We start from the raw sequence: 23,806 nt of genomic DNA, 5'->3' as shown, positions 1-23,806 counted from the left end.
TTCGACATGCAGACCAGGGGAATCAAACTAGCAACCTTCCGATAGCAAGACGCTGGCACTACCCCTGAGCCACAACGGCCCTGCATTTTATATATATATATATATATTAGGGCCGGGACTCGATTAAAAAAATTAATCTAATTAATTAGAGGCTTTGTAATTAATTAATCGAAATTAATCGCATTTTTAATCGCATATAAATATTTGACCTGAGAACAGTGAGAAGCAATTTTTTTCATATGGGTTTTAGTATACCATTGAATAATGACTGAATACATAAGCTTAAGCAATAAAACATTGTTTATTTTTTTTCGAGGCCAAGACCAACAGACCAGGGATGCAAATTATCGATTAATTCATTAATCGTTAGTTGATGGACCTTATCGATCGATTAACGATTACCTGATAAGATGCAATTTTCCTGAGAACCTAAATTTAAGGAGATAATTTAAGCTCAACATTCCTTATACAGGACTCTACACTAGTTTGTTAGTTTATTTTTAGAGCACAGCACAATGAAAAATGTTTAAGTAACACGTTATTTGGTAAATGGTCTTTCCTGCCACTACACTATGATGATTACTGTTTTAACTGATTTAACCACTTAAATCACAGTAGCATAAACTCATTTGTTGAACTCAGCCTGATGTTAACATTAATAAAACACAAGCAGCTCTATGTTTTCCCTGTGTGATGTGCACCGTGAGACAGTGACAGGTCTGTAGGCTACCTACGTCTTGACCACATGTCAGCTGTTCAGCTGCAGCAGAGGAAACTCCGCTGTTCTCAGCTCCACTGCTACGAGCGCTTTTTAAACAGTAGCAACCGGCTAAACTACAGGAGGATCCTGTAAACTGGCGCAGATCCGGTGTGTTTATCAAAGCTTGGTCGCAGTGCTGAGGCACCGGTTCGGTTTGAGCTGCGTTCAGGCTACATTAAAACTTTATAGATCCATGGGCAGTGATCAGTGTCGGCGGCTTTTTAACTCGTTAAATAATTGTGCTCCAGTATAATCGGTACGCCTGAAACTCATCCAGTTAGAAACGTTCTGCGGTGCAAAAATAAGTGCGATTAAAATGCATTAATTTTTTTAACGCGTTAATTTTTGTGTAATTAATTAATCTTAATTAACGCGTTGAAGTCCCGGCCCTAATATATATATACGTATATATACGTATATATATATATATATATATATATATATATATATATATATATATATATACATATATATATATATATATATATAACTTGGTAAGTATTTCAGTTTTCTGCTACTTTATAATTATACGCTACATTGTAGAGGCAAATATTGCACATTTTACTCCACTACATTTAACTGATAACTTTTGTTAAATGACCTGATGTCTCAGGTGTCTATATACTCTTATTGGGGAGAGATCTCACATTCTACATAATGATCGACAGGAGAAGGAGTCTGTAATGTCTCCTTCTGGGATAGCGTTCTGCCTTGGCACACCTCCCCTGACTCTTCCTCCTTAGCTCACAGCACTGCTGTATTACAGAGCGCTAATAAAGGCCAAAAATAAATTAGTCTAATGATAATATAGACAATACTTATTTATTGTGTGCTGTTCATAATATGCTGTTTATTATATGAATGTAGGCTATTTAGTCTCCACATTGGCCACACAGTATGTCTTCTGTATAGCCTTAACCTTCAAAATCAGACACATAAGATCAATATCTCTCCATCTCCAGTGAGATTACCGTTGCCCACGTGTGCATGACATTAGAGTAAGCCGTGATCAAGTTGGACACAGATCTAACCGGCATATATAGTGCAATGATCGCTGCTGATCAATTCTGCGCATGCCTGGCTGATCCTGAACAAGCCTATTCATTGAGTTCCACCCACTCTACCAGAAGATTCCAGGGCCTGTGTTAAGGTGCGTTCACACCGGACCTTTTATTTTTGTCGCTGTCGCTCGTGTTGCTCCAAAAAAATCGCTCTGTTGCTCAGCTGCAGTCGCTCGTTGGCACAATTCAACAGATCGCTCTGATAACGTCATTCAAGCGATTCCAGTGAATTTCACGTCGCTCGGAGGCGCTCATTTCTTCCCGTTTTCAACGGTATACACGGCTGACAACGGCCCAGTTTGACGAGTTGTTGGCGAGAATTGGAGGCAGGATTGCCCGGTTGGACACCAACTACAGGCGCTCCATCCCAGCTGAGGAGCGCCTGGCCATTTGTCTCCGGTGTGTGTGTGTGTGTGTGTGTGTGTGTGTGTGTGTGTGTGTGTGTGTGTGTGTGTGTGTGTGTGTGAACGTAAAGCCGGCTTTGCTCTTCCGGACCGGTGGAGTTGTATTACGTTTCCATGGTTTCAGTAGTTGTCATAGTTACACATAGATTACGGCAGCCAGTCAGCGCTGAGCGACAAACGACTGACGGCCAGAGACTTGGGGTTTCTCATCTCGAGCGACAGATCGATTGAGCGTTTTTTCACTCCGTCGCTCGGACTCTGTCGCTCAGAGCCCCAGCGACATTTCGCCTGAGCAATTAACCGCTCAGTCGCTCGTTTGCATTGACCTAATATGTAAACTTGTCGCCAGCGACAAAAATAAAAGGTCCGGTGTGAACGCACCTTTAGAGAACAAAGGTTACAATATTGTCCTGGTTGATAACCCTGGTTCTATTGGCTGCAGGTCCTCTACCTATTGACCCTGGCAGACAGAGGTTTTGTATTGTTTGGCCAGCTATGCACACACAGAGAGTTATTTCAAAAGTCCAGTAGAGTTTAGTTGAGGGCTTCGCCTATGCTGATAGGCATTAGCCAAAGTATGGCAAGACTAGCTCATGGGTAGGAAAATAGTGAGAGATTTGTTTGCGTGTGTAAAAAGTGTTATATGAATACATATGTTAATTGCAACAGGAGTGTCACCAAGGTAACCCCAGGGTTGTTGCCATGGGAGCAGATAAAAAGATTTGACAACTTTTTACGAAAGCCCCATCCCCTCAATTAACCTATGCTGCAATGTAGTACTAATGTGAAACACACACACATACAAATTGACAAATGTACACTCAGACTGAGCTGCTATGCAGTTTTTTCCCCTTGACCCAACTCCAACCAACAATTGACTGTAAGGCCAGCAGCACAGATGAGAAGCACAGGGGTGAACGATGAGTGTCAACAAAGGGGACAGAAAGGAAATGAAGTAGACAGCAAAGAGGAGTAGTGGAAGTTGGAAACTAGATACCTTCTGAGGAACAGTTCCTGCCACAAGCGCTCTGCAGAATATAGAACATCTCACGGAAAGACCTGGGACCTTCCAGGCATGAAGCATTGAGGAGAGAAAGGAGAAAGATTGTGAGACAGAACAGACATAAGAGACCGAAGGAGGTAGACAGGAGGACAGGAGAATAATGCGATGAACAGAGGAGAAGAGGATACAGACTGATGAGACAAGTGAGTGACTGCTATAGAACCTATGACAAAATATTTGACTAATCCTGAGCCATGAGATGTAGTCTACTAAAAAGCTATTTTTTTGTCATTTTGGTTTAGCACTGCTACATTGAATCATGTCTTGTTACTACACTGATACATATTCCGATCGCAACTGCTTTCTCTAACCTTAACAAAGTAATAACTTCAATATAAATGTAACTCTTTTTCTATTGATATCATTTTATACTATTATTTTCTCAATACATGCACCAGAAAAGACTGTACTCTGACAAATGATATCTAGCAAGCTGTTATACCAAGGTTTTGATACCTTTTACAAGTATGCATATGAATTTCTTCTTCATAGTAAAAAAAATTGTACTTCTGAAAAATGACTTGCATTATTTCTATACTTTGTGCTATATGAACACATTTAAACAATCACTTGTGATTGTTTTATTTGTTTTATACTTATGACTGTAATAGCTGAGCTTCCAGAGAATGGATCTATACACACCAACAAATTATAAATGAACAAGTGAGAAGGAATGTCTACAGACAGAGAAAGAAAAAAATGCAAGAAAGAGAGAGGAGTGGAAGAGCTATGGAGAGCCAGAAGCACAAACCAGAAGGTATCTCCAGCTGGGTACACATGGACTGTCACTGGCCAGTTACAACAAAAAGAAAGATGGATGGTGCATTGATGAAACCGTCGTCCATTCTAGTTGCTGTTGTCCATCTAGTTTGGGCTGACTGGAGTCCATAGTGCATGCAACGCAGCTGGGGAACTGTCAATCTATATAGTTGATAATACTGATATATAGTACTGATAATTAGAATTATTGAGTCACTTCTACTACACATAATGCACAAAAATGTTGTTTAGTGCACCAGGCTTGACATTATCTGGTTAAGCCTTCCAAGTGGCTAAAAGTGACGTTTGACAGATCAAAGGGATTTAAGTGTGCCATGCTGGGTATTTCCCACTTATAGGGGAATGTAAAACTGGCTTTAAAATCTTTAAGAATGTTCTTTATTGAGAGTGTACAGTACCTCCTCCAAGCAAAGATTTATGAAAAGAACAAAGTAAGTCATGAATAATTTATCTGTTTGTATGTATGCATTTCACTATAATACCTCGAGAACCGTTCATCCAATAGACTTCATAGGTGTGGGTGTATTTCTGGGAACCAAAGGAAATGCAGTGGATGGGAAGTATTGACGATATCATTTAAAGAAAACATTTAGTAGATCTTGACATCTCCACTATGGTGGCTGCAAGTACCTGCAAAAATGCTGGTGCTGCATTAGTTTACTGGCAGATCTTTACCCCTCTGATATAGTGCCATGAGATGCATAGCTGCAACATTCTGCAGCCAATCAGGTGTTGATCAAGTTCATCCAAACAACTTCACACTTGTCGATTGTATTGCTGAGGACCAAAGGGGTTGCCATGCCAAGTGTGAAGTTATTTAAACACAAGTTTAATAAACTTTGAAAAACAAGCAAACAGCAGGCCATTCAGGGGCTGTTTGCATTTATTACACTTGTGCAGGCACGTGCACACATAGGGCCCAAGGGGTGCTTGAGCCCCTGCCCTTTTTGCCTTGTATTAAAAAGTGCCCTTTTTGTGTGCTTTTTTATTGAATAAATAAATTCCTGTTGTGCATAGGGATGTAAAAAAAACAGCGGTATAAAAACGCCAAGGTTATCTACTGTACGTATTTCCTTGTAATACGCTGTTGTGTGTGTGTTGAGCCTAAAGCTGCTTCTCTGTCCACTGCAGCTCCGCGCGCGAGAGAGAGAGAAGCCGCTGCCTCATAGAGAACTCCACCACGCACATAGATGAGACGTGACAGTGGAGCGACTTGAACCGTTGTGAGTTATAAACCCATTAACATAACTTCAACATGCTTAAATACAAGTCATATTTCAGAAAAGCGCCCATTTGCTATCTGCTTGTTAATAAGGGTTAAGAATAATCTAATATGACAGCTGTCTGTGTAGGCTGTTTATCTTGCCACGAATCTTAAACTTCTTCCGACTTTGCTGTTGTAAACATTGCTGTTCCTGCTAACATTCACAGTAGCAGTCACAGTAGTAATTTCTCGGTTTTGTCACATTTTTAGATGTGTAGCCTGTAATTCTAGTTTGCACTTGCCCTCCCATGCTTTTCTTTTTGTTATGCAAGCTGTGTTAATGTGCAACCTTGGAAAAAATATCATCAAGACCATTAGTCTTAGCCTAGCAGTTCAGAAGTCATGACTCGGTTTCGGGAAGTTGGGAAATTGGTCTAGCTTATTGTCTAGCTAATATAGGTCTCAGGCTACGTTAGATGTGTGTGTGTGTGTGTTTGTGTGTGTGTGTGTGTGTGTGTGTGTGTGTGTGTGTGTGTGTGACCAAGCAGTAATGATACTGTACCATTTTATATGCTGGTTTACTGTAGGGTTGCTTCAGTAGTAGTAGTACTAGTACTAGTAGTAGTTGTAGTTGCATGCATTCACGTTTCTTCCATTATTTATTTTTGTATTTTTTTCAATGTTTCACTGTTCAATGTTAAGTCTTTATCTTCAACAATAAATAGCCTAATAATAAACCAGTGTTTTATTGCTTTTTAGAATTGCAGCTGAATTGCATGTCTTCCAAACCTCAGTATTATGATAATGTGAATAAACTCATGTTGACAGTAATTTGTTGAGACAAAAGAAATGGCAATTGCATATCACTCACAGCTAGACAGGATACACAGCTAAGTAGTTAGCTTTCTATAAGTACTATGTTTATTAATTTTACATTAATCTACATATTGTGTTATTAAGGCCTGAAAACAAATTTGGCATACTGACTTTGAGCACCTGCCCCTCTATAATCATGTACACGTCCCTGCACTTGTGGGTGAAAATCCAAGTGTACAGTGCTGTATGCTAACTGTTTCAATGAAATGTGTGTATTTTGTATACTTTGTCAAATTTAGAGGGGAGATATGCCGTGTTGGGTTCCAGGTGTGTGTCTTTGTGCCCAGGCTACACACTGGAGCGAAAGTGAGTTTATCATTTTCTGATGAAGTTTCTTTTGGACTAAATGCACAGTACATTTCCACTTAAGTTATGCAATTTGCTGAAGTTCCTAAGATAATTGAATAATTTTGTGGATTAACAAATGTATTTGTTTGGACTGTATTTTTGTTTTCTTTGTTTAGAAACAAGCCGCTACTGTTGCCTATTGTCTATACTATTTCTTAAAGTATTGTCTATTGTTTGTAGTATTGTCTATAGTATTTAGGAATTGTCTATTAAGTCCATTTTGGTCACTATTGTTTAGTTGGTCAATCTAATCTATTTAGACAGTGAGCTAGACAGTCCACTTTAAAGGTGCATATTTGTTAATGAGTGGTTTTCCTGCACCATTGTTACCAGAGTACTAGAGTGAATAGTTGGAGTACCTGTATTAACCACATAAAGGCAAGATAACCATCCTATACTGTTACCGCTGTAATTATCTACAATCCTCAAATCCTCTTCTGTTTCTTGTGCTGTCCTTTTATGACCAGGCCATATAAGTTTCACTTCCATTTTAGTAGAGGAGCACATGGCCGGTGCTGCAGGTTTCTCTCATCCTCTGTGCACTGTGGAAGGACATTATTCTGTACACTGAAGATATCGAAGGCCATATTCATAAGTTTTCTGATATTTCATAAGTCCTTAGTCATCTATTGTGATTGTGGAATATAAACATTGTTCAAGTTGTACATTATTAGGCTAGCAATTTTTCTTCTAATACTTCAGTTGGGAACCCTAGCCTTTTGTCTGTTTGTTGCTGTGTTTTAGAACACATTCATGTATAATTGTGATTACGCGTGATTCTGTACATACTGCTGGAACTCCTCGGTCTCACCACTCCAGCTGTCCCTGCTGCACTCAAAACGCAACTGGTGGGTGTTGACGGATGAGGGAGCACGTAGCAGAACCACAGCGAAGCTTTTCCGCAACGCAGATGCAACCAGTGGAATTCTGGAGTAAGAGTCTTTCTGAGCATGTCTGATTGTTTGGCTAGCTGGATAAACTGCTTCAACCAAGAAGAGGTAGGCCAGCACCAACTGTTGGCTGCAGCCCTAGAATATGTTCTGCCCAGAGCCATGTGGATAAAGTGAAGGTGTTAAACCTATCTTTTAATGGCACTAGTTAGAAATAACGAGGTGTCAGCTCATTTGTGCTTTAATGGTAAAGTCTTAATAAACCTAAGCAGTCAGTGTCGAGTGTGGAGTAGCTGGGATGAGCGGTTCTCGAGAAAGCTGCAAGCAGCAATACTGGAAAGGCAATCAGCCTGTTACAAACAGGCACTTTTTAAAAAGGCAGGAAAGGATAGGAAAGTCCCTCAAGATAGTAAACATGAAGATTACGTTTGTTTGAGTTTTATCTTGACTTAATCTACATCAATCCTCTTACAACTGACAACTATTATTATTGCTTTAGAGGGCATATAGACCTGGCAGCTGGAGAAGCTGTTGCCATTGTGACTGAGATGGGCAGAGCACAACAGATCATGCAGCGAGGCCAAGGTACCTAAGCTGCATCTCATATTACACCAGTGCACACCAACACTGTCAGCCAAACACACACCATGCAATGAGTCTGGGCACACCCTACCTCACACTATAAAAAAGCCTTCTTCTGGCTAGCACAGGATCATCCTCACCTATAGGCGGATTTTACCTGTGATATCAAACCACAAGGAGGTGGAGCTCTGCTGCAGTGACACCACACCCACGATTTCAGCCACCTTGTCATTCTCCAAGACAGTGAAATTGTAGAGTGGCTCATCGAAGAGCAGTGGGAGAGTTGAGGGAGGGGGTCGACGGATCCACTCTATGTGTAGGCGAGCTGTGGAGGACTTTTGAGGACGACCATTGTCCATCGCTTTGATCTAAAGAGAGAAGCACAGTATGTAAGATTGTAAGCTAGGGAAAAAAGAAAGAAAAGAAGAAAGAAAGAAAAAAGATTTTTTTTTTCCCCTGTTAAAAGGGTCTTTTTTGGGGGGGGCAAGTTTTTCCTCACTCGAATCGAGAGTCGAAGGACAGAGGGAGTCGTCTCTGTACAGATTGTAAAGCCCTCTGAGGCAAACTGTGATTTGTGAATTTGGGCTATACAAATAAAATTTGATTTGATTTGATTTGATTTGAATATGTTTGAGTTTTGAAAATCTTGTTTCGATGCAATGTGAAGTGACATCTGGCAACTCTAAACCCAAACCACTATATCGATATGGAGGAATTAAGTAAAACCTTGGATTATGTCCAATTTTTTTTTACCATTTTTATTCCCTACATTATCTAGTGTGGCAGCTACAGTATGGATAACACTGGAAATGGTTATAAGTCAGTCATTACAGTATTGCTAACGGTATTGGTCTATGATTGATTTTCATTATTCCCAATCCTGAAGAGAGATCCGTGTCGGAGCCTGTCCTGTGCAGGGGGCGTGGCGGGCTATCACTGTCTGTCCGTCACCTCATACACATGCCGGCACAAACAGAGACACAGGCACCCTGCTCCGAACGGCAATGATGGAGAAAGGCAAACATTCAAAAGTTTGGTTATACTTCACAAGAATCCATGCAGACAATGCTCGTTGCCACTGTCATTCACGAGAGAATATAGTGTGTAATTCAGCCGGAAAACGTGTTTTTCACCCATTTAAATCATTAATGTAAAAAATACCCATTACATTGAAAAATGCATTATTTGTGATTAAAAATAACGGTTGTTGGTAATGTATTAGAGACCCCCACAGGACACAATCTTAAGGTCTGTCTGGCTACATAATGCATACACTACTTCCTGCACAGACGCTGAATGTTGGCATTGGATGTAAACCATGATGTGTGAAATTGTCCAATATGGACATAATTTTTTGGATACAGGGCTGAAATTAGAGGTGGCCTAAATCCATACAGAGTCAATAACAAGCTTATAACATATGCAGATAGATAGATAGATAGATAGATAGATAGATAGATAGATAGATATTCCCTGCTTAAACTGGCAATAAACAACTTTTTCCTTCTACTTATCATTCTAAAGTAAATATTGATTTCACTGTGTAATGGCTGCAGAAAAATACCACCAGCTGTGCATTGATTGGTTCCCTCTAAATGTTGCTTTCAAAGGGCAAACTATGGTACAAAGAATGCGCGTCTGCCACTGTGCAACCAAAACACGAAGATACAGTGTTCTCCCTGGTCACTATCCCCAGGTAACGTGGAAACAACTACAATAACCATGTAAACTACACTGCAAAAGAACCCTGCTGATGGAGGAGGCAAAGAGGGTGAAGAGTGATTGAAACCAAGGAAAAACAAGAGTGAAACTACAGGCATTCACTTGATGGAGAACGCTCCAGTGTTGTGTCAATGTCTGCTCCCCTGTTGATATGTGTTTCCTCCTACCACCAGGACTTGAGATGGTCTAAAACCAGCATTCTTTCTACTAGATCAGAAAGTTACAAAACCTGTCTGCTTATTAATACAACCAGCTGTTTTACTCTGCCTTTCAAGCTCTGACATGAGGGTTTCTGGGTCAAATTGGGATTCTTACAGGCTGCTAGCAGTAGCCATGTCGCTAATGCTGTATTTGCAACAGTGGCACCAACAGTAATACCACAGGGAAATACTAGCAGAGGGGAAATTTGAAAAGTTGTCTATTTGCACTTTACATAAATTATTCACTCCACCAGGCATATAAGGACCACTCGTGGTTGTGGTGACTCAAACTTTTTGGAAAAAAAAAACATTTCATTGACTGCCCTGTTCGACTACTGAATCCTCATTCCTCTTAACCTGCAAGTAGTGACCAACAAATGCTTCACTTTGCCCCCAATTATCTACTAAGTTCATTCCTCTAGTCTTGATGCTGTGGGTCAGTTGATTATATTACCAAACACATTTTCAAAAAAATGAAATCTAAACCTACAATCAGTAAACCTGCAGTTTTCAGTTCCCCTGGTGTCTGGGGGCCTAGCCCTGTTGCTTGCTTTGCCAGTGTGTAATCCATAAAATACCTGCCACGTATTAAAATATAAAAAAAGCTAAATGTAAGGCAATTAAAATGCAAATTCAAATAGTTCTAAATCAATCCTATAAAACAGAAATAGTTTAGACAGAACTACCAAGATTTTTATCCTGCTACCAGATTAACAGAAAACATCATGTCTTTGGTAGAGGTAACTGACTAACCACTGACTTATGCTGTGTTCCATTCAAAGTCAAAGGTCTGAATTTCCTACTTGAAATTTCTAACTTACAACCTCCAATTTTACTATCTCCACACAGGGTAGATGGATTTGCTCTCAGTTTACTAGTAGGAATTCTTTTTTCTTCTTTTTTTTTGAGTTCTGAATTGTCTGGAACACAGCATAAGACTTGAATTCAGAGAATTACAAATGTCTTAAAAACTATTGGCAGACATGCTTAAAAATTGATGAAAGCTTGCATACAGTCAGGATGTCGTAGCTTCCAGCACTGAAAGCCTTGCGTGACGATACAACTGCAGTCTTTGGGTCAATGAAGAACTTCCCATCCTCATTGCCATCCACGATGCTGTAGGAGAGGTCGCTGTTTGGCCCATCATCACGGTCGTAAGCGAACACTCGATAGATGGGCTCCCCCTTCTTTCTCCGCTCTCTCTCTGGAAGTTTGACCTGGTAGACTTTCTCAGGAAATGTGGGCTTGTTGTCATTTTCATCTAGGACCTGAACCATCACCCATACTGTACTCTGCCTGGGACTAGGGCCGCCATCAGACACCAACACCTGCAGGGGCAGAGCAGAGTGAGTGATTCAATGAAAATACATACACACAAAATGTGTTCCAATTCAAGGAATGGAAGAATAGAATCAAGGGCCGGACTGAGCCTGTTCCTCGTGCCCTAATTAACCTCACAGAGGACTAAATAATGGTGCAATCATGTGTTCCTCTTTAACTTGTCATTCAGCAAATAATCTTGTTTTTTTTGACCATCTGGGGTCAAAAACCAGATAAGTCTGACAAGTTGACTGATATTTTCTGACTTAGTGAGTTTATGAGTTTAAGATCACTTAAAAGCAATGCTATCTAATTAACTTCAAATTAAAACAACTCCAATTGTGAGAACAATATCCAGGTGAAGTTCTATTTACGGTGGCCATTGCTGTAGCCAAATTGGGAAGCAGCCAGGAGTAAACTATGTTGGCTTTTCATCCCATCGTCAATTTAGAACCAGCTGAAATACTTTTGCTTTCGGAAAATTATTGGACAAAAATAAAAAAGAATAAGTAGTGATACCATTGTGAAATGTTCATTATACAAAAGCCGTGTGTTCTGACAGCTACTGCATTAAGCGTCTGTACTTCTGAAATGATAAAGAAGGTGATCACTGAAAGGTCGAGCTAGCTAACAAGATGTATGAAGCAGGGTTCTCTCTATTGTCCTAACTCTATAGTACATTTTCTAGAAGTGCAACCACTTCAGCTTGTCAAAGATTAACAATTCAGCAATTAATTCCCCCGTCCTCATGGCTGGCTTGATTTATTGTACCATCTGTTATTTTTAAAATGCCAGACATGAGGAGCTGCGAGGTTCTGAAGGAAGAGTTATCAGATAATAAGAGAGAAAAGGAGGAAGAAGAATTTGACAAATACATGACATCAGCGTGTGTATTGTGTATTGTGTATTGAAGTTGACCTTTGACCTTTTGGATATTAAATATAACTTAATAATTTTATCTGATTAAACATTTGGGTGAAAAGTTGCCATGATTACTGTATGAATTCTTGAATTATTGCCAAAAATGTGTTTTGTGAGGTCACAGTGACCTCACAAAACACAATACCGAAACAGTAAAAAATAAGTAATAAAAACCACAGTTGACAGTGAAAACTAGTTTATACTTCTTAATACTGCATGTGTTGTGCTTATTGATTAACAGAAGTTTATTCATTTCATTCAACAAACCTTGTTCTATAAAAAATTATTTTACTTTTACTTGTTTCTATTAGGGGTGGAGCCGAACCCGAATATGGAATTCAGAAAGGCACAAATAACGTGTTTTTTACAAATACTTATTTCGAACAAATACTTAAAAAAATATTTGTATTCGGGAACAAGAAAAACATCATATCAAAAAGCTACGTTTCCTCATGAGACCGCAGTACATGCCCGGATGAGTGAGTGAGTGATGTTCAGGTGTCGGGGGTGGGGGGGTCGAAACACACAACAGTTGTCCATGGTGCTGCTGAACCAGGTGATATTGTTTTCACTCTGCGTTGTGGCTTGTCTGTGAAACGCGCGCTGCTCAGGGACTGGGCAGATCTGTCCCACTTGCTTTGTCCCTCACTCCGTTGGGAGATCTTCCACAGAGTAAAAGCGCGGATGAACGCGGCTTGAGCCCACTTCACGGGCGCGAGGCTGCTGCAGCCGGCGACCCTGCTGACAGCAGACCGGGGGAGAAAAAAAAATTCTTCGCTCGGTGCTTTGGTTGGGTTTTAGGCAATGAAGAAAGGAATTGGTTAAGTTTAGTAAAAAGACCAGGTAGAGGCCAGAAGCATAATGACCGTTAGCTATAGGCTACTATGTCATATTATTTACAGATCAAGTTTAGTTCTTGGAATTCTGTGCATTAGAAAGAACAGTTCTTTTAAGTATTATTTGTTTTTATTCTGTCTGTTCAACGTCCTCCAACAAGGACGGGTGGTGGTGGGGTTCATAATGTTCACAATGATATTTTATTAGTTGTTGGTTTAACCATGGATGAGGTAATGGCTGTTATGTTATTTTCTTTTGAATAACATTCCTTATTACATGTTCATTGCTGGATTTATGGAAAAACATCAACCAATATTGCATATCCATAATTATTATAATGGATAATTAAAGAATACTTACACTATAACGAAAATTAGAAGTGTAACTCAAAAAAGAGATTATTTTTACGCCTATTTTGAATTTTACTCGAATACAAATACAAATACAAATACTTTCCCCCCCTCAACAAATACAAATACAGATACAAATATCGGCTGCTCTGCACACCCGTAGTCTCTATTGATCAAAAACATTGAACTTCAGCTACATTCCGAGGCTGTTTTGTACATGTTTTTCTATATATAGCAACGTCTGATCAACCCACATCTATTTCAGGCTCAAATCATCAACTTCCGGTATAATCCCATCTGCCTTGATACAGATCTGATACAGATACAGATAATGTTTACTACCTCATCCCTACTTTTCATGTCTAGCGTCGACTCAAACCACTTTCCAACACTCACATTTAGACAGTGATGGCAGAGGCTGCCATGCAAGGTGCCAACCTGCTGATCAGGAGCGATGCAGCACTTCCTATCCAAAGCGCACAAGGATATGGTCAGCCATTCACACACACACTCACACACCAATTAAACAGTGAGCGATTTGGGGTTCAGTATCTTGCCCAAGGACTCTGCACCATGACATGATCAAACCACCGACCCTCCAATTAGTGAATGACCCGCTCCAACCCCTGTATCACAGCCACCCCCAGACTACAGTCTGTGAAGTGTACTGTAAGTGAACAGAGAAGAAAGCCATTAGATCCATTCTTAATTGCAGTGCTGCGGCTATGTTTCACTACACAATTTTTTTGATTGACACGTCGTTTCACTGATACATTAAGTAAATAAAAGCTGATAGAATAAGTAAAATACAGAAGTTTAAACTTTTGGGGCGTGCAGCAAAAATGAATTGACAATTGACACAAAAAAATTAAATTATTTAAATTAGTGAAAAGCCTGACAACATTGCCATAATGAATCCAACTGAACATGTTTGTAGAACATCAGTTCACAGGAACGTCTTGTCATAGACATGTCAAATGTGCTGTTTGTGTAACACCTCTAAGTAAATGGTAAATAACTTGCACTGTGCTTTTTTAACTTAATGGACAAAGTGCTTTACAACTGGCCTCTCATTCATCCATTCACACTCACACACATCAGACACTGATGAAATGCAGATGGACACGACAGATTTGCCATACAAGGTGCTAGCCTCCATCTTGAATCAAGGTAGAGGAGAGAAGAGACAGGTTCATATAGAGACCTGAGACTAGAGGCCAGACTCACAACAAAGATCCATCTGTGTGTGTGTGTGTGTGTGTGTGTGTGTGTGTGTCTGTGTGCATCGTTGTCGCAACAGTACAACTCAGCCATGCAGACTCATGTGCGTGTCAGTGTGACTCCTAACACAGGCATGCATGTGTATGTCTGTGTGCACATCTCGAGACAGCACAGACATACATGTGTGACTCTTAACATGGACACTGTCAACACAGAGGGTGGAGAAAACCAGCTGATAGCTTATTATGTTTCATTATTGTTTTCTATCTGCTTTTGCTAAATTTCTCTACTCTAATTCTAAAATCAAGCTGTTAAAGTTACAGTGTGTAATATATTGAGGATTTAGCGACATCTAGCGGTGAGTATTGAGATTGTAACACTCCCTTGCTCACCCCTCCCTTTCCGAAGTTGTTGGAGAAGCTCCAGAAGCTACAGTGACTCTCATGGACAAGAAACTAATTTTTCTAAATATGGACTCATTCACAACAGTGTTGAGTATTTCTACTAATTCAAGTGATGAGGTGATGCCACTACATATTACACACTGTACCACACTGATTTTTTTTTTTGTTTGCTTTTTGTAAAGACAAACATGGGCAGGCTTAGAAAATCGGGTTTTTTGTTTTATAAATTAGCACACAAATTATATAAAGCCACAGATTGTTTTATTTATTTATTATTATTAATTAATGATGAATTAATGATTTGTTAATTGACAAATATGTTGTGTCAGTTTGAATTTGTTATGACCCATATTTACATTTCTTGTTAGGTGGCAACCTCTAGTGGCCCTAGTAATGATTACGGCAGTGAGGAGGACGGGGTGAGCGCAGTTACATTGGTCAGATGCAAAGCACTATTGAACAGCACCTGCCTCAATACCTGACACTTAGTACAGTATGGCTCGATCCAAATCTCCACCCTCCGGACTTGCAGACTGACGCCTCGTTTCCACAAGTGTATGTGTACAGACGTGAGTCAACCGGAAGTCCATTCTTTCCTATGGGAATATCTCTGTGACATACGATGTGTCTGTGAAACCCCTCCCCTCCATAATATTTCAGTCTAGAATTTGCCCCCAGTATGTTCCACAAATTGAACTTTCGCTGTGGATTTAGCTTAGCTAACATGCTGCTCACTAGCAAACACTATTGATTATTCTAATCCCTGTAGTTGACGGGTTGGTGATAAACAAACCAAATTAGCCATTCACCAATGGCTAAACAGGTAGTTTATATCCATCTGTAAAGAACTGCATTTCCTTGCATTGGAGACTAGGGACATCCATATATTTACAGATCTACGGACACCAGTCACACGTATGTGGAAACTAGGTGTGAGGCCTGGCGGATTTCAGTCGTACGTGCCATGACATGTTCACTGGCATCACATCAAGTCTGTGAGTGTGTGAGACAAATATACCACTGATAGACAGCCCTAAAGGCTACAAAGCTAAAATCAATTTGCTTACCTCTATAGCCTTTACTTCTATTGATTTGAACAAGTCAGGAAAATCACTTGGAGCCATTTCAAAGCAGTTACAGATCCCAAGATCAACTGTCCAAAGAATTGTTTGCAAGTATAAAGTGCATGGCACAGTTGTGTCACTGGATCACAATCAGGAAGAAAACACAAACACCTGCTGCTGAGAGAAAACTGGTCAGGATGGTCAAAAGTCAACCAAAAAACCACCAAAAAGCAAGTCTGCAATGAATTAGAAGCTGCTGGAAGACAGGTGTCAGTGTCCACAGTCAAGTGTGTTTTGCATCAACATGAGCTGAGAGGCTGCCGTGCAAGAAAGAAGCTCTTTCTCCAGACGCTGTACCTTAAAGCTCGACTGAAGTTTGCTACTGATCACATAATGATCACAAAAAAACCTTCTGGAAGAAAACTCTGTGGTCACATGAAACAAAACTGAGTTGTTTGGCCACAATGAGCAGCAATATGTTTGGAGGAAAGAAGGTGAGGCCTTTAACCCCAAGAACACCATACCTACTGTCAGGCATGGTGCTGGTAGTGTTATGCTGTGGGGCTGTTCTTCTGCCAGTGGATCTGCTGCTCTCAAGAAAGTAAATGGGATAATGAAGAAGGAGGATTCTCTCCAAATTCTTCAGGAAAACCTAAAATCATCAGCAGAAGATTGGCTCTTGGATGCAGGTTGGTGTTCCAACAGGACAATGATCCCAAACACACATCAACAGCTGTAAAGGAATGGATCAATCAGGCTAGAATTTAGGTTTTGGAATGGCCTTCCCAAAGTCCTGACTAGAACCCCATCGAGAACATGTGGACTGTGCTGAAGAAACAAGTTTGTGCCAGGAACAAATTTAGTTCAACTTCACCAATTGTGTCAAGAGGAGTGGTTAAAAATTCAGTCAGAGGACTACCAGAAGCTTGTGGGCAGCTATTAAAAGCACCTACTTGATGTGAAAATGGCCAAGAGACATTTAACTTAATATTAGAATTACTCTATGTATATTTATGATCCACCAGATTTGGTCACATTTTTAGAAGACCTATATTTAATTCATTATTGAACCAAACTTCATGAATGTTTTTGTAGCAAAGTAGTATGTGTTCAGCAAACAAAGTGTGTGGTCACATTTGATGTAATTTGTTTATGTTATTATTTTAGGGGTGATATTTCTGTCTGAGGAACTATTATGAGCCATTTTAACTTGGAGGTGTTCACTAATATTATGCTTAAAGCCCCATGCCGTTCCTTAACTGTACAGATAAAGACAGTTATATATATTAAAGATTAATCTTAATGTTAAGCAGGCAAATAGTCCTTGCTTCAAACAAGGATTTGTTGTTACCTGGTCTAGCAGAGGCAAAGTTGTGTCCCTTAATGTCGTGGTCTTAATGTTTGCTGTATGACCAACTGTGTGTCAAGCCCATTATTTTTCGGTCACACAATGCTCCCTCACACAAATACACACACACTTACATATAGTGTGACCTCACCTCTAAAACGTGCTCTGTTTGTTGTTCACGGTCTAGTTTCCTTGGGGTTGTGGTGATCAGTCCTGAGACAGAAAAAAAATCACAGCAGAGACACAATTATAAGAGACTAAACACACACAACTAAGCCAATTGAGCAAAGTGACATGTTGTATATTACATATACATACATACATACACAAATACACACACACATACATATGTGTGTGTGTGTGTATAATATATACATATATACATAAACATACATACATATATACATACACACATATACATACATCATATATATATAAATACATATATATATATATATATATATATATATATATATATGCCCTTAAAAACATAAAGTAGGCAATTTATTGAAAACTGCATTTAAGACAAATCCCAAATACCTAACTTTTTAAAAGGTACCTTTTCTGTTATTATGGTCGGTCTGATCACTGCATCGAGAATCATTTTTAGATATTGGAAAACAGTTAAACGTCCAAATATGAAAGAGTGGGTGGACGCAATGGTCGAGACTGCATCTTGTGAGTCCATGCTCAACAGATTAATAGGTAAACTGGAGGATGGGACCACCTCCTGGGACTTCTTTTGGACACACGTAAAAACTGAGGACGACCCTGGTTTGAGGTCAGGAAGGACTGAGATCCCTCAGTGACTGAGACATTCTTCTTTTTTTGTATTATTTTATTTTTCATGCCATGCACTGTAAACTGGATTTTGACTTACATGCAGACTTAAGACAGACTTTATTGTCATTCAGTGAGCAACAAGTGAACAGCATAGAATTAAAATATGAAAGTATATCAAAAAAAATACCACAATAAGAATAATAAATATCAAAAACAGAAACATACTGAAAGTGCAAATTATTGAAAGTGACATTGTTGAGTTAGATAGTGCAAATATTTTGAGGAAACAAGGTATCCAGAATAAACGAGTTCAGCAGTCTGATAACATGGGGGAAAAAGCTGTTACAGAGCCTTGTGGTCCTGCACTAGGGGTGGAGCCGAACCCGAATACGGTATTCAGAAAGGCACAAATAACTTGTTTTTTACTTACTTCTGACAAATACAAATACTAATAATTTGTATTCGGGAACAAGAAAAACATCATATCAAAAAGCTATGTTTCCTCATGAGACCGCAGTACATGCCCGGATGAGTGAGTGAGTGACGTTCAGGTGTCGGGGGTGGGGGGGTCGAAACACACAACAGCTGTCCATGGTGCTGCTGAACCAGGTGATGTTGTTTACACTCTGCGTTGTGGCTTGTCTGTGAAACGCGCGCTGCTCAGGGACTGGGCAGATCTGTCCCACTTGCTTTGTCCCTCACTCCGTTGGGAGATCTTCCACAGAGTAAAAGCGCGGATGAACGCGGCTTGAGCCCACTTCACGGGCGCGAGGCTGCTGCAGCCGGCGACCCTGCTGACAGCAGACCGGGGGAGAAAAAAAAATTCTTCGCTCGGTGCTTTGGTTGGGTTATAGGCAATGAAGAAAGGAATTGGTTAAGTTTAGTAAAAAGACCAGGTAGAGGCCAGAAGCATAATGACCGTTAGCTATAGGCTACTATGTCATATTATTTACAGATCAAGTTTAGTTCTTGGAATTCTGTGCATTAGAAAGAACAGTTCTTTTAAGTATTATTTGTTTTTATTCTGTCTGTTCAACGTCCTCCAACAAGGACGGGTGGTGGTGGGGTTCATAATGTTCACAATGATATTTTATTAGTTGTTGGTTTAACCATGGATGAGGTAATGGCTGTCATGTTATTTTCTTTTGAATAACATTCCTTATTACATGTTCATTGCTGGATTTATGGAAAAACATCAACCAATATTGCATATCCATAATTATTATAATGGATAATTATAGAATACTTACACTATAATGAAAATTAGAAGTGTAACTCAAAAAAAAGATTATTTTTACGCCTATTTTGAATTTTACTCGAATACAAATACAAATACAAATACTTTCCCCCCCTCAACAGATACAAATACAGATACAAATATCGGCTGCTCTGCACACCCCTATCCTGCACAGAATGCTGCAGAACCTCTTTCCAGAGGCCAGCATGGAAAACAGTCCATGGTGAGGGTGGGTGGAGTCTCCGATAATATTCCCAGCTCGGGACATCCAGCACTTGGGAGCAATGTCCTGAATGGAGGGGAGAGAAGTCCCAATGATCTTCTCCGCTGTCCTCACCACTCTCCTCACATTTCTCCAATCAGAGGCTTTGCAGCTTCCACACCACATGGAGATGCAGCTGGTCAGGATGCTCTCTATGGTGCTCCTGTCGAATGTAGTGAGGATGGGCGGGGGCAGGAGGGCTCTCCTCATCCTTTGCAGGAAGTGCAGACGCTGCTGTCCCTTCTTGACCAGTGCCGCAGTGTTCACAGACCAGGTGAGGCTGTCTGTGATGTGCACCCCCAGGAACTTGGTGCTGCTGACCACCTCCACAGCCGTGTTGTTGATGAGAAGTGGAGCGTGGCTGGGCTGCTTCTTCCTGAAGTCAACAATGATCTCTTTGGTTTTGCCCACGTTCAGGATCAAGTTGTTTTTGCTACACCAGCCCACCAGCTGCTCCACCTCCTTCCTGTAAGCCAGGTCGTGGTCATCCCTGATGAGGCCCACCACTGTTGTGTCATCCGCAAACTTCACAATGTGGTTGGTGGTAGCCCTTGGAACGCAGTTGTGAGTCATCAGAGTGAACAGCAGGGGGCTCAGGACACAGCCTTGAGGGGAGCCTGTGTTGCGGGTGATGACACTGGAGGTATTCTGACCGACCCGCACTGACTGTGGTCTTTCAGTGAGGAAGTCTAGCAGCCAGTTGCACAAGGGGGTGCTGAAGCCCAGGGGTCCCAGTTTGTCTACCAGATGCTGTGGAATGATGGTATTAAACACTGAACTGAAGTCCAGGAACAGCATCCGAACCTGAGTGTTTTTCTCCTCCAGGTGTGCAAGGCTCAAGTGAAGAGCAGTGGAGATGGCATCCTCAGTGGAGCGGTTTGGCCAGTAGGCAAACTGGAAGGGGTCAAACATGGCAGGGAGTCTGGAGGTGATGTGCTCCTTTACCAGCCTTTCAAAGCACTTCATCATATTGGAAGTGAGTGCGATGGGCCGGTAGTCATTGAGTGATGTGAGTTGAGGTTTCTTTGGCACTGGGATGATGGAGGCAGTTTTGAAACATAATGGGACTTTGGCTTGATCCAGTGAGGTGTTAGAAATGTCTGTTAGGACACAAGCCAGCTGATCTGCACATTCCCTGAGCACCCGCCCAGGTATGTTGTCAGGGCCCGGAGCCTTCCGTGAGTTGACATTCCTCAGAGACCTTCGCACCTCAGCTATGTCAAGGCAGAGTGCCTTGTCATCCTTGTGGGGAACAGTTTTCACAGCAGGAGTGCTGTTCAGTGCCTCAAACCTCCCAAAGAAGTTATTTAGTGCATTTAGGAAGTCCATGTCATCGTCACACGCAGGAGGGGCAATTCTGTAGTTGGTGATAGCCCGTATGCCTTTCCACATTTTTTGACTGTGAGCACGCTTTGCTAGTCTGATGGCACAGTTCAAGTTGGCTCTTGCTGTTCTCAGTGCCATCTCGTCGCCAGACTTGAAGAGTGAGTTCTGTGCCTTTAGCATTTTGCGTACTTCATCAGTCATCCAGGGTTTTTGGTTGCCCGGGTGGTGATGGATTTGCTAGCGCTGATGTCCTCTGTGCATTTGTTGATGTAGGCTGACACAGACATGGCATACTCATCTATGTTGATGTGATCGTTGTAAGTGGCAGCTGCTTTGAACATATCCCAGTCAGTGCACTCAAAACAGCCCTGTAGTGCCTCCATAGCCCCCTCAGACCACACCCTCACCTGCCTCACTGTAGGTTTTCCTCTGACCAGCAGGAGCTTATATGCTGGAATTAGCATAACAGATAGATGATCTGTAGAGCCAAGATGGGGCGGGGGGCTGCTCTGAATGCATCTTTCATGGTGGCGTAAGCCATGTCTAATGTATTTACTCCCCTAGTTGCACAATTCACATGCTGGTGGAAATGTGGGAGAACTGACTTCATGTTGGCCTGGTTGAAATCCCCAGCGACAATGAAAAAGCCCTCAGTGTGAGTAGATTGCAACTCACTGATAGTCCGGTAGAGAACTTTCATGGCCTCTTTAGTGTCAGCGCTGGGGGGCACGTACACAGCAGTGATGGAAACTAAGGAAAACTCTCTGGGCAAATAGAATGGTCTGCAGTTTACATTGAGAAGCTCAATGTCCAGTGAGCAATGGCTTGAGACAAACTTAGCATTCATACACCAGTTGTTGTTGATGTAAATACATAGACCACCCCTTGGGATTTACCACTGAGTACGCAGCTCCTGTCAGCACAAAAAGTAGCCAGTCCCTGGAAGCTGACAGCAAGCTCTGTCAGAATTATTGCGCAACAGTTCCTCATCTCTCATTTACTTGTTAATTCCAGCTGCAGATGATCTATTTTTGTTTTCCAGGGAACGAACGTTTGAGAGGAAGTTAGATGGAAGTGGCATTTTATAGGGGTTAGCTTTTAGCTTAGCTGTTAGTCCTCCCCGACAGCTGCGCTTCCGCCTTTGGTCACACCGCCTCGCTTGCTCCTCTGTCGGCTTGTGATGCTAGGAGCGTCCATAGCAACTGGGTCTTGTCGGCGTAGCACTCGGTCACACCGCCTCGCTTGCTCCTCTGTCGCTTGTGAAGCTAGGAGCGTCCATAGCAACTGGGTCTTGTCGGCGTAGCACTCGGTCACACCGCCTCCGCTTGCTTCTCTGTCGGTTTGTGATGCTAGGAGCATCCACAGCAACTGGATCTTGTCAGCGTAGCACTCAGAGGCTATGTAAACATTCCTGAGTAGTCATGTCTATGAATCCGAAGTCACTGGATGATCGTAATTCCAGCAAGAGATGGCGATCATATATTGAGTATATATTATCCTATAGACATTCGTTTTTATAAATGTTATTCTCCTAGAAGAAGTCACAACGCCTTCGTCAGGCAGGCATTGTGAACTGCAGTGCTGTCCTGTTGAAAGACTCAGCCATCACCGCACAGACGAGGGCCCTCAGTCAAGAGGGTTGCCCGCTGCAACATCTCCACATAGCCAGCCGCAGTTTGATGCCCCTGCACAACCTGAAGCTCCACTGTTCCATTAAAGGAAAAAGCACCCAAGAACATGATGGAGCCTCCTCCACTGTGCCACATAGAAAACATCTCCAGTGGGAGCTCCTTGTCATGCCAGTAACGTTGGAAGCCATCAGGACCGTCCAGGTACATTTTTTTCTTGCCAGTATAAAACTTTCTTCCACCTTTCAAAGTCCCATGTTTGGTGCTCCCTTGCAAAGTCCAAACGGGCAAGTTTGTGGCATGGGAGGAGACAAGTTCTTTGAAGACGTTTGTTCTTTAAGCCCTTCTCTCGCAGATGCCGTCTTATGGTTATTGGGCTGCAGTCAGCATCAGTAAGGGCCTTAATTTGGGTCAAGGATCGGGCTGTGTCTAACAGACAGCCCATTGGATCCTCCGGCTCAGCGCAGGTGAAATTTATTTGGTTCTTGACGTTTTTGTCCCATAATCCTCAGGATCTTTTAAGAAATTTGTCTATTGCTCCTGTTTCTTCTTTTTGCATGTGTAAACATATATATATATATACACATGTTGCCAGTTTGTCCTCACATCAAAACTTCACATGCTGCATGTCTGAACCCAACATTGCGCTGCTCTGAGAGGTGGACAAAAAGGAGCTCAGAAAATGGGGAAGAGCGACAGCATCGTAGGCAAGAATGCGAAAAGAAAAGAGTGCTGAAAGCGGGATATTGCTGACACTTCATCTATTAGGTGTGAACAGTGGACTGTTTGAGATATATACAACAACTCTGCCTGTCACACTGCAGCAAGAAGAGTTGTTAGCAACAGCTATTCAAGTGTCTCCCTTATTAGTTATAGCTAGACTAAATAACAGTATTACTATTATACTTAATCATCATTATCTGCTTCACTTACCACTGTCTTGCTTTCTTTTTTGTTCAAATCAAATCAAATCAAATCAAATTTTATTTGTATAGCCCAAATTCACAAATCACAGTTTGCCTCAGAGGGCTTTACAATCTGTACAGAGACGACACCCTCTGTCCTTCGACCCTCGATTCGAGTGAGGAAAAACTTGCCCCAAAAAAGGCCCTTTTAACAGGGAAAAAATGCGGAAGAAACCTCAGGGAGAGCCACAGAGGAGGGATCCCTCTCCCAGGACGGACAGACGTGCAATAGATGTCGCATGTACAGAGC

The 23,806-nt window shown here is 41.4% G+C and overlaps 1 protein-coding gene across 9 annotated transcripts in view; it reads right to left on the bottom strand.

Annotated features, from left to right (window-relative positions):
• fat3a (FAT atypical cadherin 3a) overlaps positions 1 to 23,806 on the bottom strand; it is a 353,888-nt gene that overhangs the window by 141,086 nt on the left and 188,996 nt on the right. For 6 of the 9 annotated variants that reach the window (XM_084350977.1, XM_084350971.1, XM_084350970.1 and 3 more), the window contains 4 exons: positions 17,507 to 17,568; positions 10,904 to 11,218; positions 8,126 to 8,336; positions 3,223 to 3,291 (listed from right to left, as the gene is read on the bottom strand). In XM_084350977.1, coding sequence (XP_084207103.1) covers positions 3,223 to 3,291; positions 8,126 to 8,336; positions 10,904 to 11,218; positions 17,507 to 17,568 — 657 coding nt within the window. The remainder of the gene's footprint in view (positions 1 to 3,222; positions 3,292 to 8,125; positions 8,337 to 10,903; positions 11,219 to 17,506; positions 17,569 to 23,806) is intronic. The other 3 variants (XM_084350974.1, XM_084350975.1, XM_084350978.1) reach the window with 1 other exon arrangement.

The sequence above is a fragment of the Pagrus pagrus genome (genome assembly GCF_965226575.1).
Source record: "Pagrus pagrus genome assembly, chromosome: 4".
Lineage (NCBI taxonomy): Eukaryota > Metazoa > Chordata > Actinopteri > Spariformes > Sparidae > Pagrus > Pagrus pagrus.
The sequence above is the reverse complement of the archived record's forward strand: the minus strand, read 5'-3'. Positions and strand labels throughout refer to the sequence as shown.